The 19714-nt window shown below is 43.5% G+C and overlaps 1 protein-coding gene across 2 annotated transcripts in view; it reads right to left on the reverse strand.

The window, feature by feature from the left end:
* Positions 1 to 5734: 5734 nt before the first annotated feature.
* The window catches only part of LOC138663610 (oocyte zinc finger protein XlCOF6-like), a 100733-nt gene continuing 86753 nt past the window's right edge, over positions 5735 to 19714 (reverse strand). For both annotated transcript variants that reach the window (XM_069749879.1, XM_069749880.1), the window contains one exon: positions 5735 to 8918. In XM_069749879.1, coding sequence (XP_069605980.1) covers positions 7225 to 8918 — 1694 coding nt within the window. In that variant the 3' untranslated portion in view covers positions 5735 to 7224. The remainder of the gene's footprint in view (positions 8919 to 19714) is intronic.

Genomic DNA, 19714 nt, shown 5'->3' on the forward strand with positions numbered 1-19714 from the left:
ATCCCCTTGCGCTCCCCCAGCCGCCGCATCTAATCTGTGCCTTCCCTTTTCTTTTTTTCTCTTTCCCCATCTCCGTGCGCTCCTCCAGCCGCTGCGTCTAATCCGTGCCTTTTCTTTTTTTTTTCCCCCATCCCCTTGCGCTCCCCCAGCCGCCGCATCTAATCTGTGCCTTCCCTTTTCTTTTTTTTTTCTTTCCCCATCTCCGTGCGCTCCTCCAGCCGCTGCGTCTAATCCGTGCCTTTTTTTTTTTTCCCCCATCCCCAGCCGCCGCGTCTAATCTGTGCCTTCCCTTTTCACATCCCCGTTCGCACACCCAGCAGCCACCGAACTCTGATAAGTGAACCGTGTCACTTAGAGCTCTCGTGCCTGGCGTTTTTTCCACATCCCCGTTCGTACACCCAGCAGGCGCCGAAATTTGACGCGGTTCACTTATCAGAGCTAGGGCCTGCTGTTTTAGACTTTTCCTTTCACAGGTATTTTTTTCTCCCCTTTACTTTTTCTTTCCCTTTAGCTTTTTCTTTTAAGAATAGTTTGCACCAAACACTATCCCCCCACACGTACACATAGTTCCCAATAAATTACACCCAAGCACCATACTCATAAAAAAAATGTCCCGCTCGTCCCGTTCGTCCCAACAGCGCTATTCAGCGGAGGAGGCATATGCTTTCCTTGCCTCCGACACTGATAGCGAGGGAGAGGATCCCACTTTTCATTATTTTTCTGATTCTTCCTCATCCTCTTCCTCCTCCTCATCTTCCTCCTCCGGCCCTGCGGAACCGCCACGCAGACGCCGCAGGACAGAAGTGCCCATCATTCATGAAGATGAAGATGAGGCAGGGCCCACTCCTGAAGATGAACCAGCGCGCCCCTCTTCGGACCCCGTATGGACCTCGCCCCCCGAAAATTACGAGCCACTGATTCCTGATTTTGTGGCAGAATCAGGAATCAGTTTTGACACCACCGGCCTCACAGAAATAGACTTTTTCAAAGTCTTTTTCTCTGAGGATTTTGTTAACCTCATGGTGGAGCAAACTAATTTGTATGCTCGTCAATTTTTGGAGCAAAACACCAGTTCATCATATTCTAACTGGTCTCCTGTAGACGCAGTTGAAATGATGCAGTTTTGGGGCCTGATGCTTCATATGGGGCTCCTGAAGAAGCCAGAAGTTCGGCAATATTGGAGTGTTGATATTTTATTCAACACTCCAGTGTTCCGAATGGTCATGGTCCGAACGCGTTTTGAGGCCATCCATAAATTCCTGCATTATTCCGATAATGCACAGTGTCCCGCACGAGATGACCCCAACTTTGACCGTCTGTTCAAAGTTCGGCCTGTCATCGAACACTTCAACAAAAAGTTCGGTGAAGTGTACGTGCCCAAAAGGGACATCTGCGTGGATGAGTCCTTGGTTCATTTTAAGGGGCGGCTCAGATTCCGTCAATACCTGCCCAGCAAGAGGGCCAGGTACGGAATCAAACTCTACAAGCTGTGTGAGAGTACCTCAGGGTACACCTACAGCTTTAGAGTCTACGAGGGGAAGGACAGCAGGATTGAACCGCCTGAGTGTCCCCCTGTCCTGGGAGTGAGTGGGAAAATAGTGTGGGATTTGGTGCACCCACTGCTGGATAAAGGTTATCACCTCTATACTGATAACTTTTATACCAGCATCCCACTCTACAAATCCCTCTCTGCGCGAGGTACCGCAGCCTGCGGTACAGTCCGCAAAAATCAGAGAGGCCTCCCAAAGACGCTACTTGGGCAGATGCTCAGAAAAGGTGAGAGCAGAGCCCAATGTAGCGACCACCTGCTGGTGGTCAAGTACAAGGACAAGAGGGATGTCCTTCTCTTGACCACCATACACGGTGATGGCAGTGCCCTCAGCACTGTACGGGGTACCTCTACACAGGTCTGCAAACCGGACTGTGTACTGGGGTACAACAAAAGCATGGGGGGCGTTGATCTCTCCGATCAGCTCCTCCAACCGTACAGTGCTTTGAGGAAGGCCAAGGTGTGGTACAAAAAGCTGTCCGTGTACATCGTACAAATGGCAATGCTCAACGCTTTCCTGCTGTCACAATGTGCACGCCACAGCGATACGTCGTACCTTCACAAATTGGACAACAACTTTTGGGGTCCAATTTCTCCTTTTACCCTTGAGAAAATAAAAAATTGGGGACTAAACGATCACGTTTGTGGAAAAAAATAGGATTTTTTATTTTCACGCCCAGGCATTATAAACTTTCGTGAAGCACTTGGGGGATAAAAGTGCTCACGACACATCTAGATAAGTTCCTTAGGGGGTCTAGTTTCCAAAATGGGGTCACTTGTGGGGGTTTTCCACTGTTTAGGCACATCAGGGGCTCGCCAAACGTGACATGGCGTCCGATCTCAATTCCAGCCAATTTTAGATTGAAAATGTCAAACGGTACTCCTTTCCTTCTGAGCCCTGCCATGCGCCCAAACAGTGGTTCCCCCCCACATATGGGGTATCAGCGTACTCAGGACAAATTGGACAACAACTTTTGGGGTCCAATTTCTCCTTTTACCCTTGAGAAAATAAAAAATTGGGGACTAAACGATCATGTTTGTGGAAAAAATAGGATTTTTTATTTTCACGCCCGAGCATTATAAACTTTCGTGAAGCACTTGGGGGATAAAAGTGCTCATGACACATCTAGATAAGTTCCTTAGGGGGTCTAGTTTCCAAAATGGGGTCACTTGTGGGGGTTTTCCACTGTTTAGGCACATCAGGGGCTCGCCAAACGTGACATGGCGTCCGATCTCAATTCCAGCCAATTTTAGATTGAAAATGTCAAACGGCGCTCCTTTCCTTCTGAGCCCTGCCATGCGCCCAAACAGTGGTTCCCCCCCCCACATATGGGGTATCAGCGTACTCAGGACAATTTGGACAACAACTTTTGGGGTCCAATTTCTCCTTTTACCCTTGAGAAAATAAAAAATTGGGGACTAAACGATCATGTTTGTGGAAAAAATAGGATTTTTTATTTTCATGCCCGGGCATTATAAACTTTCGTGAAGCACTTGGGGGATAAAAGTGCTCATGACATCTAGATAAGTTCCTTAGGGGGTCTAGTTTCCAAAATGGGGTCACTTGTGGGGGGTTTCCACTGTTTAGGCACATCAGGGGCTCGCCAAACGCGACATGGCGTCCGATCTCAATTCCAGCCAATTTTAGATTGAAAATGTCAAACGGCGCTCCTTTTCTTCTGAGCCCTGCCGTGCGCCCAAAAAGTGGTTCCCCCTCACATGTGGGGTATCAGCGTACTCATGACAAATTGGACAACAACTTTTGAGGTCCATTTCATCTTTTTACCATTGGGAAATTAAAAAAATTATTGCTGAAAGATCATTTTTGTGACTAAAAAGTAAAATGTTAATTTTTTCCTTCCATGTTGCTTCTGCTGCTGTGAAACACCTGAAGGGTTAATCAACTTCTTGAATTTGGTTTTGCGCACCTTGAGGGGTGCAGTTTTTAGAATGGTGTCACTTTTGGGTATTTTCTGCCATATAGACCCCTCAAAATGACTTCAAATGTGAGGTGGTCCCTAAAAAAAATGGTTTTCTAAATTTTGTTGTAAAAATGAGAAATTGCTGGTCAAATTTTAACCCTTATAACTTTGTAGAAAAAAAAAATGTTGTCTCCAAAATTGTGCTGATGTAAAGTAGACATGTGGGAAATGTTATTCATTAACTATATTGTGTCACATATCTCTCTGGCTTAACAGAATAAAAATTCAAAGTTGGAAAATTGCGAAATTTTCAAAATTTTCGCCAAATTTCCGTTTTTTCCACAAATAAACGCAAGTTATATCGAAGAAATTTTACCACTATCATGAAGTACAATATGTTACAAGAAAACAATGTCAGAATCACCGGGATCCGTTGAAGCGTTCCAGAGTTATAACCTCATAAAGGGAGAGTGGTCAGAATTGTAAAAATTGGCCCGGTCCATAACGTGCAAACCACCCTTGGGGGTAAAGGGGTTAATAATCGGGCCAGCTTGGCTACTTTGGTTTCGCCTTTTTTCTGTAATTCTGGTTTCCATCCTCGTTTTTCTTCAGGGCAGGTTGAGCCTTCGGACTGTCCTTGTGTGGATTGTGGTGGACAGGTTGCAGCAAATTTGGACTCACGTGGTAGACAATTTGACATTGTCCCAGGAGAAGGCTCAATGTTTTGCTAACCGCCGTCGCCGTGTTGGTCCCCGACTTCGTGTTGGGGATTTGGTTTGGTTGTCGTCTCGTTATGTTCCTATGAAGGTTTCCTCTCCTAAGTTTAAACCTCGTTTCATTGGTCCTTATAAGATTTCTGAAGTTCTTAATCCTGTGTCATTTCGTTTGGCCCTTCCGGCTTCTTTTGCCATCCCTAATGTGTTCCATAGGTCGTTGTTGCGGAGATACGTGGCACCTATGGTTCCCTCCGTTGACCCTCCTGCCCCGGTGTTAGTCGAGGGGGAGTTGGAGTATGTGGTGAAGATTTTAGATTTTCGTGTTTTGAGACGGAAACTCCAGTACCTGGTCAAGTGGAAGGGTTATGGTCAGGAAGATAATTCCTGGGTTGTTGCCTCCGATGTTCAAGCTGCTGATCTGGTTCGTGCCTTTCATTTGGCTCGTCCTGATCGGCCTGGGGGTTCTGGTGAGGGTTCGGTGACCCCTCCTCAAGGGGGGGGGGGGGTACTGTTGTGAATTCTGTTTTGGAACTCCTTCCTGTGGTCATGAATGGTACTTCGGCGAGTTCTGTCCATGGTCTCCCTCTGGTGGCTGTGAGTGGAGCTGCTGGTTCTGAGATTCCTTCCACAGGTGACCTGGTTTATTCTTAGGCTGCTGCTCTATTTAACTCCACCTAGATCGTTACTCCATGCCACCTGTCAATGTTCCAGTACTGATTCAGTTCTCTCTTGGATCTTTCTGGTGACCTGTCTATGCCAACAGAAGCCAAGTTCTTGCTAGTTTATTTTTGTTGTTCTTGCGTTTCTGTGCAGCTTGCTAATATGATTTTGTCTGGTTAGCTGGAAGCTCTGGGATGCAGAGTGGCACCGCCGCACCGTGAGTTGGTGCGGGGGTCTTTTTGCACACTCTGCGTGGTCTTTTGTAGTTTTTTGTGCTGACCGCAAAGTGACCTTTTCTATCCTCTGTCTGTTTAATTAGTCGGGCCTCCCTTTGCTGAAATCTCTTTCATTCCTATGTTTGTGTATTTCATCTTACTCATAGTCAATATATGTGGGGGGCTGCCTTTTCCTTTGGGGAATTTCTCTTAGGCAAGGTAGGCTTTACTTTCTTCTCTAGGGGTAGCTGGCTCTTAGGCTGTGCCGAGGCGACTAGGCCTGTTAGGTTCGCTCCACGGCTATTTCTAGTGTGTGTGTGATAGGATTAGGGATTGCGGTCAGCAGAGTTCCCACTTCCCAGAGCTTGTCCTATGTGTTTAAACATCAGGTCATTCCTGGTGCTCCTAACCACCAGGTCCATAACACAATATACAATGTGACTGTGCAATATACAACGTGACTGTCCAATATACTACCTGGCTGTGCAATATGCTACGTGGCTCTGCTATATACTACGTAGCTCTGCTATATACTATGTACGCTGTGTTATATACTACGTCACAATATAGTACGTAGCCTGTGCTATATACTACCTAAATATTCTAGAATACCCGATACGTTAGAATCGGGCCACCATCTAGTGAGCAATAATCAGAGAGACACATACACGATTTGTCTTTCCAAATAGTCTGTTTAATTAATAGTGAGGTCTTTTATATTACAAGATCAAAGGAAAATGAGGCATTACACAATAATCTGGCAGAAATATGAGTTATACAATAGGTTGTCAAACACATTTTGAGATGCAAGATAAATTACATGAGAATGTGGGGGAACTTTCCTTATGTCAACGTGTCCTGGTTCAAGAGTTGAAGTTCTCAAGAAAATTTAGGCTGAGTACACAAACATTTTTTGTGGTTATACAATGTAATTATTTTATTTTGGAAACAACAATACAGTATGTCCTTGATCAATTTCTGGGAATTGTAAGAAAAACCATCAGGCCATAAAAATATCTGCACATAGACAGATGATAACTGAGAACATATGTTATTCTTCTATAATGCTATTTTCTTGTATTTTATTCAAAACAGAAATGAACTAATTTCTTTCACACCCCAGACATGGATTACGGTGTGGGACAGAAAGACAGACAGGTGAGAAATATTGTTTTTTATTTTTATTTTCTTAAGGTACCGTCACATTTACCGACGCTGCAGCGATCAAGACAACGATGCCGATTGCTGCAGCGTCGCTGTGTGGTCGCTGGAGAGCTGTCACACAGACAGCTCTCCAGCGACCAACGATGCCGGTCCCCTGGTAACCAGGGTAAACATCGGGTTACAAAGCGCAGGGCCGCGCTTAGTAACCCAATGTTTACCCTCGTTACCAGTGTAAATGTAAAAAAAAAAAAACACTACATACTTACATTCCGGTGTCTGTCCCCCGGCGCTGTGCTTTCCTGCACTGAGTGTGAGCGCAGGCTGGCCGTAAATCACAGCGGTAACGTCACCGCTTTGCTCTGCTTTACGGCTGGCCGGCGCTGACAGTCCGTGCAGGAAAGCACAGCGCCGGGGGACAGACACCGCAATGTAAGTATGTAGTGTTTGTTTTTTTTTACATTTACACTGGTAACCAGGGTAAACATCGGGTTACTAAGCGCGGCCCTCGTCCTCCGCAGACCTCAGTCTGCATCTGGCTCCCTCTCACTCCAGCCAGCTTCTGTTTCACTTCCTGTCCAGACTACCAGTTTTACCTAATTGTGAGGAGTGCCCTAATAGATAGAAACATGGCTCCCCTGGCGGCCTGGAGTGTGAAGTGTGTTGTGTGGTTTGTGATACCTGGTATGGTGATCTCCTTTATTGCCTTCAGACGTAATACCACTCCCCCTGGTGAAAGAATGACATTACTGCAACAACCAGGACCCTGGGGCGCTGCATGTGACTTCTCTGATGTTTACTAAGAGTTGATTTCCATGTAAAACATTCTCCACAATAAGAACATGAAAAAGGCTTCTCCTCTGTGTTATTGCTCTGGTGACTAAGAAGACATAATTTCTTAGCAAAATATTTTCATATTCTGAACAGGAAAAAGGCTTCTATACAGTGTGTATTCCCTGGTGGCTTTTAAGATGCGATTTCTGGTTGAAACATTTCTCACATTATAAACAGGAAAAAGGCTTCTCCCCTGTGTGGGTTCTCTGGTGCTTACCCAAAACTGACTTCGTCTTAAAACATTTCCCACATTCTGAACAGGAAAAAGGCTTTTCCCCTGTGTGAGTTCTGTGGTGGTAAACCAAATCTGATTTCTGGTTAAAACATTTCTCACATTCTGAACAGGAAAAAGGCTTCTTCCCTGTGTGAATTCTCTGGTGCTTAACATAATATGACTTCTGTGTAAAATATTTCCCACATTCTGAACAGTAAAAAGGCTTTTCCCCTGTGTGAGTTCTTTGGTGCTTACCCAAATCTGATTTCTGGTTAAAACATTTCCCACATTCTGAACAGGAAAAAGGCTTTTCCCCTGTGTGAGTTCTGTAGTGGTAAACCAAAACTGATTTCTGGATAAAACATTTCCCACATTCTGAACAGGAAAAAGGCTTCTCTCCTGTGTGGGTTCTCTGGTGCTTACCGAAATCAGATTTCCGGTTAAAACATTTCCCACATTCTGAACATGAAAAAGGCTTCTCCCCTGTGTGAGTTCTCTGGTGACTAAGAAGATATGATTTTTTCAAAAAACTTTTCCCACATTCTGAACATGAAAAAGGTTTTTCCCCTGTGTGGGTTTTCTTGTGGCTCTCAAGTTGTGTCTTCCGGGTAAAACATTTCCCACATTCTGAACATGAAAAAGGCTTCTCCCCTGTGTGAGTTCTCTGGTGACTAAGAAGATATGATTTATTCAAAAAACTTTTCCCACATTCTGAACATGAAAAAGGTTTTTCCCCTGTGTGGGTTTTCTTGTGGCTCTCAAGATGTGCCTTCCGGTTAAAACATTTCCCACATTCTGAACATGAAAAAGGCTTCTCCCCTGTGTGAGTTCTCTGGTGACTAAGAAGATATGATTTATTCAAAAAACTTTTCCCACATTCTGAACATGAAAAAGGCTTCTCCCCTGTGTGAGTTCTCTGGTGACTAAGAAAATATGATTTATTCAAAAAACTTTTCCCACATTCTGAACATGAAAAAGGTTTTTCCCCTGTGTGGGTTTTCTTGTGGCTCTCAAGATGTGCCTTCTGGTTAAAATATTTCCCACATTCTGAACAAGAAAAAGGTTTCTTTCCTGTGTGAGTTATTTGGTGTATAGTAAGATTCCATTTCTGGTTAAAACATTTCCCACATTCTGAACAGGAAAAAGGCTTCTCTCCTGTGTGGGTTCTCTGGTGCTTAACAAAACTTGATTTATGTGTCAAATATTTCTCACATTCTGAACATTTAAATGACTTCTCCTCTGTGTGACTTTTCTGGTGCCTAACAAGATCTGATTTCTGGTTAAAACATTTCACACACTTGGAACAAGAAAATCTATTCGCTGCTGTGTGAATTGTTTGATGTTTAACAAAAGACTTTTCAAGGGGAAAACTATTTCCATGTTCTGAATGTAAAAATGGCTTCCTTGATTTAGGAGCATTTCGCTTTTTAATGCTTATTTTGTGACTTTGATTTTCATTTGTAGTCAGTAATGAATCAGAAGACGGAACCTGTTTCAAAGGATCAGATGACAGATCTTTGATGTGAAGGGATGACGATAAATTTAGAGTAATGGCATTCACTTCAGTTGTATCCTGTGGAATCTCAAGATCATCTGATTTAAAAATTGAGGATCTAAGCTGTCGCTTTGATCTGCTGGTACAGTCATCTGCAAAGAATAAAATAAATTATGATTTTTGTATATAAAGTCCCTGAATTTTGCTTTTTAACATTTATAAACAGTTAATAAAAATAGCAAGTTATGTGAAAATAGTGAATTATTCCCATAGATAATGACAGTTCACAGTGTAATAGAAACCCAAACATGCAATAAAAAGACATACATTTGTTATGAAGGCGAATCTAATACCAATAAAAACTTCTACTCATCCCCCAAAAAATAATTCCCCACTCAGACCTGTAATCTGTCATTGGAAAAACAGAGGTTTCCACATTATTAGTGGCAGAAAGGCTCTTGAAAATTAATGGCTTCCATAAACCAATCCAGCAATATCTGCTCTCCCAAAGTCAAATCTCTCTTTCGCTTCTGAGCCTCGCAGCGTGCCCAAACCACATTTAGCATCCGTGTATTTGGCATTACTATCGTGAGTCAAAACCACTTAATTTATGGTGTGTCTCCTGGAGCACAATCAAAGCACTATGTTTTAGGCAATAAAAACGCAAATGTGCAACTTTCACTCTTCAATATGCACTGCGTGCTATTTTCTAGAAAATGTCTTTGGAGTCAAAATAGTCACTACTCCTATAGATTAATTCAATGAAAGTTATAATTTCCAAAATGGAGTCGCTTTATGTTGATTTCTACTGCTCTTATTCTCTGCCATTTAGTTGTGTTAGGGCTTCTGCAAATGCTGTGTCCCATCTCTTCTGGCATCTGCTATCGCAATGTCTGCTTCTGTCACCAGGCGTGGCCTTATTTATTCTGAAGGCAGTGCGGGTGATGAAGATGTAGGAACGAGAAACTCTGGGCGGCGCAGGCTCTGTCCAGCCACTGAGATTGGGGTGCCTGGGATCTGTCATACCATCCAGTCTGGCAGTATGAGTGTGTGCTGTCCAGCTGAAATGATCTACTCCCTACTTCAGCCAACTGGAAAGCACCAAACCATACTAAAGCTCAATGCATATTGACGGATCTGCCAGACACAGTCTTATTCTCCTCTAGTTCAGTCCTCTATGCTCAGCTCCCTGTTTGATGACTAATCTTGCATCTTCTGATTTTGTGTTTTCTCTGCCCTCCTGGTTCTGACCGGGCTACCTGACTAATCTTCTTGCCATCTCACACCACAAAACAGAACGTCACACTGAGGCTCAAGCCTAGGGGGTCTCTGTGTAAGTCCAGATCCATGTAAAGGGTTTAAATGGTAATGACCAACACAATCTCTGGGATGTGGAAAACAGGGTACATAGTGCCAAGCTTGTTAATGGTGTCCATCTTTTGTGCTGCCATGTGACCAACAACAGTGTCCCACTAAGGTCCATTTGTTTCCTTATTATCCTTTGTGAACAATTCCAAAGTTATCACCACATAAAGTGACAAGTCAGATTTGAAAAATGGGACCTGGTTAGGAACATAAAACTTGCTGCGGAAAGTGGTTAAATCAGAGTATTTTGGGAACTAACTACTATAATCTAAATATAGACAATAACAAATCTACTGAAATGATCAAACTCAATAGTCTTCATCAGTTAAAAAAAAAGAGCAACTAATGGTGAAACCTCTCTGAGGTTACTGTAGTAACATAGTATTTAAGGTTGGAGGGAGACTTTAAGTCCATCTAGTTCAACCCATAGCCTAACATGTTGATTCAGAGGAAGGCAAAAAAAACATGCGGCAAACACTAAACTCCACATTTGGGAAAAAAATCCCTTCCTGACTCCGCATATGGCAATCAGACTAGTTCCCTGGATCAACGCCCTATCAAGGAATCTAGTATATATAACCTGTAACATTATACTTTTCAAGAAAGGCATCCAGTCCCTTCTTAAATTTTAGTGATGAATCACTCATTACAATATCATATGGCAGAGTTCCGTAGTCTCACTGCTCTTACAATAAAGAATCCGCGTCTGTGATTATGCTTAAACCTTCTTTGCTCCAGATGTAGAGGATGCCCACTTGTCCCTGACTCAAGTCTACGAGTAAAAAGATCATTAGAAAGGTCTCTGTACTGTCTCCTCATATTTATTCGTTGTAATAAGATCACCCCTAAGGCTTTGTTTTTCCAAACTAAATAGCCCCAAGTGTAATAACCTATCTTGGTATTACAGACCCCCCCAGTCCTCTATTAACCTTGGTTGCTCTTCTCTGCACCCGCTCTAGTTCAGCTATGTCTTTCTTATACACCGGAGACCAGAACTGTGCACAGTATTCCAAGTGTGGTCGAACTAGTGACTTGTATAGAGGTAAAATTATGTTCTCCTCATGAGCATCTATGCCTCTTTTAATGCATCCCATTATATTATTTGCCTTTGTAGCAGCTGCCTGACACTGGCCACTAAATGGGAGTTTGTCATCCACGCATACACCCAGGTCTTTTTCAGTGACAGTTTTGCCCAGTGTTTTACCATTAGGCACACAGTTATACATCTTATTTCTTCTGCCCAAGTGCATGGCCTTACATTTATCCCCATTAAGGCCTCTTTCACACATCCAGATCATTCCGGTACGGGAGAAATCGGTACCGGAATTATCCGTGTCCGTGTGGTCACGTAGCACGTGTGCCGACTGAGGACCACACGGACCGTGCAGGAGACAGCGCTACAGTTAAGCGCTGTCCCTTGCTTTGGGTGCTGAATCCAGAATTCATTCCTTCTTCCCAGCAGCGTTCGCTGGAGAGAAGGAATGAAAAATCTTTTTTTCTTTTCCCTTAAAAATAAAGTTTGTGGGACCCCTCCCGCCTCCCATCCCCTGTGCGCCGGGAAATACTCACCCAGCTCCTGCGATGTCTCCTCAGCGCCGGCAGCAGGTCCTGTGTTTGCGCATATTCCTCACTGTAATGAGCGGTACCACGTAACCGCTCACACAGGACCTGCTGCCGGCGCTGAGAGGAGGGAGGGGAAAAGAAAAAGAAAAAAAAGATTTTTCTTTCCTTCCTTCCCTCCAGCGAACGCTGCTGGGAAGAAGGAATGAATTCAGGCATCAGCACCACTCGCAGGGGGGACAGCGCTTACTGTAGCGCTGTCTCTCCTGTGGGCGGTACGTGCACATGGAGGAGAGTGCACACTGTTCTCCGTGTGCACATGTGCGGGACGCTTTGCGGACCGTGCTGCCAGAGAAAAACGGACATGTCACCGTGTTTTAAACACGGACACATGGTCCGTGAAAACACAGAGACATGTGCATAGACCCATTCATTTGAATGGTTCTACGTGTCAGTGTCTCCGGTACATGAGAAAACTGTCAGTACACGTACCGGAGACACTGACATGTGAAAGAGGCCTAAAACTCATTTGCCATTTATCAGCTCAAGCTTCTAGTTTACATAAATCTTCCTGTAATATTAAAAATTGTCCTCCTCTGTATTGATTACCCTGCGGAGTTTAGTGTCATCTGCAGATATTAAAATTCTACTCTGTATTCCCCCTACAAGGTCATTAGTAAATATGTGAAAAAGAAGAGGGCCTAATACTGACCCCTGTGGTACCCCACTGCTAACCGTGACCCAGTCAGAGTGTGATCCATCAATAACCACCCTTTGTTTCCTATCCCAAAGCTAGTTATTAACCCACTTACACATATTTTCCCCTATCCCCATTATTCTCATTTTATGTATCAACCTTTTGTGTGGCACCGTAACAAAAGCTTTTGAAAAGTCCATATACACTACGTCCACTGCGTGTCGTTGATCCAGTCCAGAACTTATCTCTTCATAGAAGCTTATCAGATTAATCTGACAGGAACGGTCCCTAGTAAACCCATGTTGATATTGGGTCATGAGGTTATTCCTCTTCAGATACTCCAGCATAGCATCTCTTAGAAAACCCTCCAGAATTTTATCCACAGTAGAGGTTATGCTTACTGGTCTATAATTTCCTAGTTCAGTTTTTGTACCCTTTTTGAATATTGGCACCACATTTGCTATAAGCCAGTCCTGTAGTACAGACCCTGTTATTATGGAATCTTTAAAGATTAAAAATATTGGTCTATCTATGACAGTACTTAATTCCTGCAGTACTCGGGGGTGTATCCCATCTGGACCCGGGGATTTGTCAACTTTAGTGATTTTTAGACGCCGCCGTACTTCCTGCTGGGTTAAGCAGCAGGAATTTTAAAAAAAATGAGAATTTTTGTTATCACTGATCATATTGTCCGTCATGGGATTTTCTTGTGTAAATACTGTTGAAAAAAAGTCATTTAGCATATTGGTTTTTTCCTCATCCTCATCCACCATTTCACTCAGACTATTTTTAAGGGGGCCAACACTATCGTTTTTTAGTTTATTACTATTTATGTTGTTAAAGAATATTTTAGGATTATTTTTACCCTCTCTGGCAATGAGTCTCACTGTCTCAATCTTTGCTGCCTTGATTTGCATTTTACAGAATGTATTTAATTTTCTGTATTTATTTAATGCCTCATCACTACCTACTTGCTTTAATTTTTAAATGCTTTCTTTTTGTCACTTATTGCGCTCCTTACAGCTCTATTTAGCCATATTAGGTTCCTCCTATTTCTAGGATGTTTTTACCCATAGGGTATATACTGTACACAGGTCCTATTCAGCTACCAGGAATTAAATATGTTAGCCATATTTGGTCTCCCTGCACAGATAAAATCCAGGTGAACCCATTGGCGCTGCCACCGTTCCATTTGGACCTTCAGTTGGAAATTTATGGGCCATCCACGGTTCTACCTGGAAAATCATACTCTCAGAAATGGGAGGAGGGAGGCAGCCCAGCACAGGGATAGGCACAGAGTGTGGGAGGGAGCAGCCTAGAAGATATTAGGCAGCTCCTCATTTTGGACTTAGTTGGTCTACTGGCAGAAGATCCGTAACCGGACGCGGCCAAGGAAAGAATATAACTAAGATTGGGATATGTGATACATCATCGCCTCCTTGTGGTCTCATGCTACATAACACTTTAATTGCAACCCATCTATACCCTACCCTTGTACTACACTCCTGACTGTATATGTTTGCTCCTCTATATATTTCTGTATTTTCTAGTGCGCCTTTTCAGCGATTAAATATAAAATTAATTTTGGGCTGCTCTTATCTCGATTCATGAATCCCCACATCCGCACACTCAGTTGGTTATATTCCCAGGGTTGGTTTCTGACCCGATCTAAGACTGCTGTTGGACGGGGCTTGTACATCTAATCAGGAACTGGTGGCAGCACACCATATTGCATTAGGGAGGAGCCCTGACAGTGACGAGAGGTTTATATTTATGTCCCCAGCCTGGACTGGTGATGTATATCCCCCTCACTGGGAGCGCCTCAATAACTCATACCTATAAGGCTACTTTCATACTTCCGTCGGTACGGGGCCATCGCAAACCGTCTGCCCGACGTACCGAAGGACGTTGTGCAAAATAGCGTAAATGATAGAGACGCGTGCACTATTAGTAGCGGTGCAAAAGGTAGGTTCCCACACCTTGTAGTACATAGAGTAATAAACCTTGCACTCAACTTAATGCTCAGGTGAGATTTTTATTGTAGTACTAAAACGTTTCGGTCCAAAACATACAGGACCTTCATCAGTTACGTACTATTAGATAAGTAACATAGTAACATAGTTAGTAAGGCCGAAAAAAGACATCTGTCCATCCAGTTCAGCCTATATTCCATCATAATAAATCCCCAGATCTACGTCCTTCTACAGAACCTAATAATTGTATGATACAATATTGTTCTGCTCCAGGAAGACATCCAGGCCTCTCTTGAACCCCTCGACTGAGTTCGCCATCACCACCTCCTCAGGCAAGCAATTCCAGATTCTCACTGCCCTAACAGTAAAGAATCCTCTTCTATGTTGGTGGAAAAACCTTCTCTCCTCCAGACGCAAAGAATGCCCCCTTGTGCCCGTCACCTTCCTTGGTATAAACAGATCCTCAGCGAGATATTTGTATATGTCCATGGTTATTAGATCGCCCCTCAGTCGTCTTTTTTCTAGACTAAATAATCCTAATTTCGCTAATCTATCTGGGTATTGTAGTTCTCCCATCCCCTTTATTAATTTTGTTGCCCTCCTTTGTACTCTCTCTAGTTCCATTATATCCTTCCTGAGCACCGGTGCCCAAAACTGGACACAGTACTCCATGTGCGGTCTAACTAGGGATTTGTACAGAGGCAGTATAATGCTCTCATCATGTGTATCCAGACCTCTCTTAATGCACCCCATGATCCGGTTTGCCTTGGCAGCTGCTGCCTGGCACTGGCTGCTCCAGGTAAGTTTATCATTAACTAGGATCCCGAAGTCCTTCTCCCTGTCAGATTTACCCAGTGGTTTCCCATTCAGTGTGTAATGGTGATATTGATTCCTTCTTCCCATGTGTATAACCTTACATTTATCATTGTTAAACCTCATCTGCCACCTTTCAGCCCAAGTTTCCAACTTATCCAGATCCATCTGTAGCAGAATACTATCTTCTCTTGTATTAACTGCTTTACATAGTTTTGTATCATCTGCAAATATCGATATTTTACTGTGTAAACCTTCTACCAGATCATTAATGAATATGTTGAAGAGAACAGGTCCCAATACTGACCCCTGCGCTACCCCACTGGTCACAGCGACCCAGTTAAAGACTATACCATTTATAACCACCCTCTGCTTTCTATCACTAAGCCAGTTACTAACCCATTTACACACATTTTCCCCCAGACCAAGCATTCTCATTTTGTGTACCAACCTCTTGTGTGGCACGGTATCAAATGCTTTGGAAAAATCGAGATATACCACGTCCAATGACTCACCGTGGTCCAGCCTATAGTTTACCTCTTCATAAAAACTGATTAGATTGGTTTGACAGGAGCGATTTCTCATAAACCCATGCTGATATGGAGTTAAACAGTTATTCTCATTGAGATAATCCAGAATAACATCCCTCAGAAACCCTTCAAATATTTTACCAACAATAGAGGTTAGACTTACTGGCCTATAATTTCCAGGTTCACTTTTAGAGCCCTTTTTGAATATTGGCACCACATTTGCTATGCGCCAGTCCTGCGGAACAGACCCTGTCGCTATAGAGTCCCTAAAAATAAGAAATAATGGTTTATCTATTACATTACTTAGTTCTCTTAGTACTCGTGGGTGTATGCCATTTGGACCCGGAGATTTATCTATTTTAATCTTATTTAGCCGGTTTCGCACCTCTTCTTGGGTTAGATTGGTGATCCTTAATATAGAGTTTTCATTGTTTCTTGGGATTTCACCTAGCATTTCCTTTTCCACCGTGAATACCGTGGAGAAGAAGGTGTTTAATATGTTAGCTTTTTCCTCGTCATCTACAACCATTCTTTCCTCACTATTTTTTAAGGGGCCTACATTTTCAGTTTTTATTCTTTTACTATTGATATAGTTGAAGAACAGTTTGGGATTAGTTTTACTCTCCTTAGCAATGTGCTTCTCTGTTTCCTTTTTGGCAGCTTTAATTAGTTTTTTAGATAAAGTCTTTTTCTCCCTATAGTTTTTTAGAGCTTCAATGGTGCCATCCTGCTTTAGTAGTGCAAATGCTTTCTTTTTACTGTTAATTGCCTGTCTTACTTCTTTGTTTAGCCACATTGGGTTTTTCCTATTTCTAGTCCTTTTATTCCCACAAGGTATAAACCGCTTACACTGCCTATTTAGGGTGTTCTTAAACATTTTCCATTTATTATCTGTATTCTTATTTCTGAGGATACTGTCCCAGTCTACCAGATTAAGGGCATCTCTAAGCTGGTCAAACTTTGCCTTCCTAAAGTTCAGTGTTTTTGTGACTCCCTGACAAGTCCCCCTAGTGAAAGACAGGTGAAACTGTACAATATTGTGGTCGCTATTTCCTAGATGCCCGACCACCTGCAGATTTGTTATTCTGTCAGGTCTATTAGATAGTATTAGGTCTAAAAGTGCTGCTCCTCTGGTTGGATTCTGCACCAATTGTGAAAGATAATTTTTCTTGGTTATTAGCAGAAACCTGTTGCCTTTATGGGTTTCACAGGTTTCTGTTTCCCAGTTAATATCCGGGTAGTTAAAGTCCCCCATAACCAGGACCTCATTATGGGTTGCAGCTTCATCTATCTGCTTTAGAAGTAGACTTTCCATGGTTTCTGTTATATTTGGGGGTTTGTAACAGACCTCAATGAGAATTTTGTTACCATTTTTCCCTCCATGAATTTCGACCCATATGGACTCGACATCCTCATTTCCTTCGCTAATATCCTCCCTTAAAGTGGACTTTAGACAAGACTTTACATAGAGACAAACCCCTCCTCCTCTCCGATTTTTACGATCCTTTCTAAACAGGTATGCGGACAAAGTAAGAGACAAACCTGTCTCAGGGCACAAGGAAGGCAGCGCCTGAATAAACCATGAGAACCGAACCAGATCAGCTGTGGGATAGTAACGATGTGTGCCCAGGTCGAGCGGGGGATACGTGTGTCCATACGTCGCGATGCGTCGGTAATACAAGTCTATGTGCAAAAAACGCATCCTGCGTGCAACTTTGCAGGACGCGTTTTTTTGCACAGAACAACGCATTGCAACGTCTTTATAAAGACAGAAGTGTGAAAGTAGCCTAAGGGAAGCCTTTCCGGTGACTAGTTGCCCTTGGTACATTTCCCTGACAGATTGGGACAAGTGGTGGCGCCAGAGAACCGATCCCTGCAGGGTCCGCCACCTGTAGGTGAGTGAAGTCGACACACCCCTAACCCTGTGCGATTCGTCACACTATCCTCCCCCACATCTATCCCAGAGAGGTGCTACTCAGTGAGCAGCAGACTCCTTTCCATATTGTCTATGGATCTCCGTGTTGCCAGCTGCTCATTTAAATCTAGTACCTGGACATCCAAATGCACAACGTGCTCACATCTCGCACAGCAGTATGCACCCTCGATCGGCTGTTCAAGGATTGCATACATGTGGCAAGATATACACCGGATGGCATTGTTAATAATGGAGCTCATTTCCTAATGGGGATTGCACCAGACATAAATTTAAGTAAAAAGAAATATAATCTACTATATAATTGTCTAAGGGTCACTTCCGTCTGTCTGTCTTTCTGTCTGTCATAGATATTCATTGGTCGCGGCCTCTGTCTGTCATGGAAATCCAATCGCTGATTGGTCGCGGCAAAACAGCCACGACCAATCAGCGACGGGCACAGTCCGGCGGAAAAATGGCCGCTCCCTACTCCCCGCAGTCACTGCCCGGCGCCCGCTCCATACTCCCCTCCAGTCACCGCTCACACAGGGTTAACGCCGGCGGTAACGGACCGCGTTATGCCGCGGGTAACGCACTCTGTTACCGCTGCTATTAACCCTGTGTGTCCCCAACTTTTTACTATTGATGCTGCCTATGCGGCATCAATAGTAAAAAGATCTAATGTTAAAAATAATAAAAAAACAAAAAATCATTATATACTCACCTTCAGCTGCCTTTCCTGCTCCTCGCGACGCTCCGGTAACCGCTCCATGCAAGCGGCAGGTATGCGACAAGGACCTGCCATGACGTCACGGTCATGTGACCGTGACATCATCACGGATCCTGCGCTACCAACCCTGGGACCGGAAGCTGCCGAGTGCACCGCACACAGGCGACATGACTACAACGGCTCCCTCGGAAGGTGAGTATATGTTTATTTTTTAACCTGTGACATACGTGGCTGGGCAATATACTACGTAGCTGGGCAATATACTACGTGACTGGCCAATATGCTACGTGGCTGAGCAATATACTACGTGGCTCTGTGCTGTATACTACGTCGCTGTGCAATATACTACGTCGCTGTGCAATATAATATGTGGCTCTGTGCTCTATACTACGTCGCTGTGCAATATACTACGTGTCTGTGCTGTATACGTCACTGGGAAGGTGAGTATATGTTTATTTTTTAACCTGTGACATACGTGGCTGGGCAATATACTACGTAACTGGGCACTATGCTATGTGACTGGGCAATATACTACGTGGCTGGGCAATATAGTACGTGGGCTGCGCAATATACTACGTGGACATGCATACTCTAGAATACCCGATGCGTTAGAATCGGGCCACCATCTAGTGTATTAACAAAATACAAACAGCAATTCAATAATAACTCCCTTGAAAACTCCCTGAATCCAAAATCACTGAATCACAAGTCACACACTTACTACCGTTCGCACTTACGCACTTTCGTTTCCGTCACACTCAGATCGTTCACACTAGCTAAGGAAGAAAATTTAAAGAGTTTTTTTCCCTTTAGCAGCAATCCAACCTACAGTTCAAAGCACTTCCAAGGGGTAATAAGAGCATGTGGCTCAGGGGCACTTGTCAATCTAAACTATCCTAAGGGCCAATATTTTCTGTCAATAGAGTTTTAAGAAGAAATATTAGACATTTTGAGAAAACTTTTTATGGCACGAGAACCCCTCTATCACAAGAGAGCCAGGGGAAATGGAACTGGGAACTGCACCTAGGATAAGTAGTCGCCGGAGAGGCGCCCTGTCACTGTACTGGTATTCGGGGCACTCTGCAGTGAGGGCGGTATATATTTCACCAGTCCCAGGCTGGGGATACACATATAACCCTCCTTCCGTCACAGCTAGGATCCCCCAATAACACCAGAATTGTATGCCGTCACCAGTTCCTTGTTAGATATAGGCACGGTCCATTACCAAGCCTATATTGGGTCAGAAATCAACCCCAGGTAGCGTGAATTTGCACGGAGTACGGGTCGTTCGATCATAGAGCAAAAAGAACGAAGCTAGCAAATTTCTAAGTTTACTTCAGAAATAAATCAGCAGTGTTTACAAAAATT

The sequence above is a fragment of the Ranitomeya imitator genome, chromosome 2 (assembly GCF_032444005.1).
Source record: "Ranitomeya imitator isolate aRanImi1 chromosome 2, aRanImi1.pri, whole genome shotgun sequence".
Classification (NCBI taxonomy): Eukaryota; Metazoa; Chordata; class Amphibia; order Anura; family Dendrobatidae; genus Ranitomeya; species Ranitomeya imitator.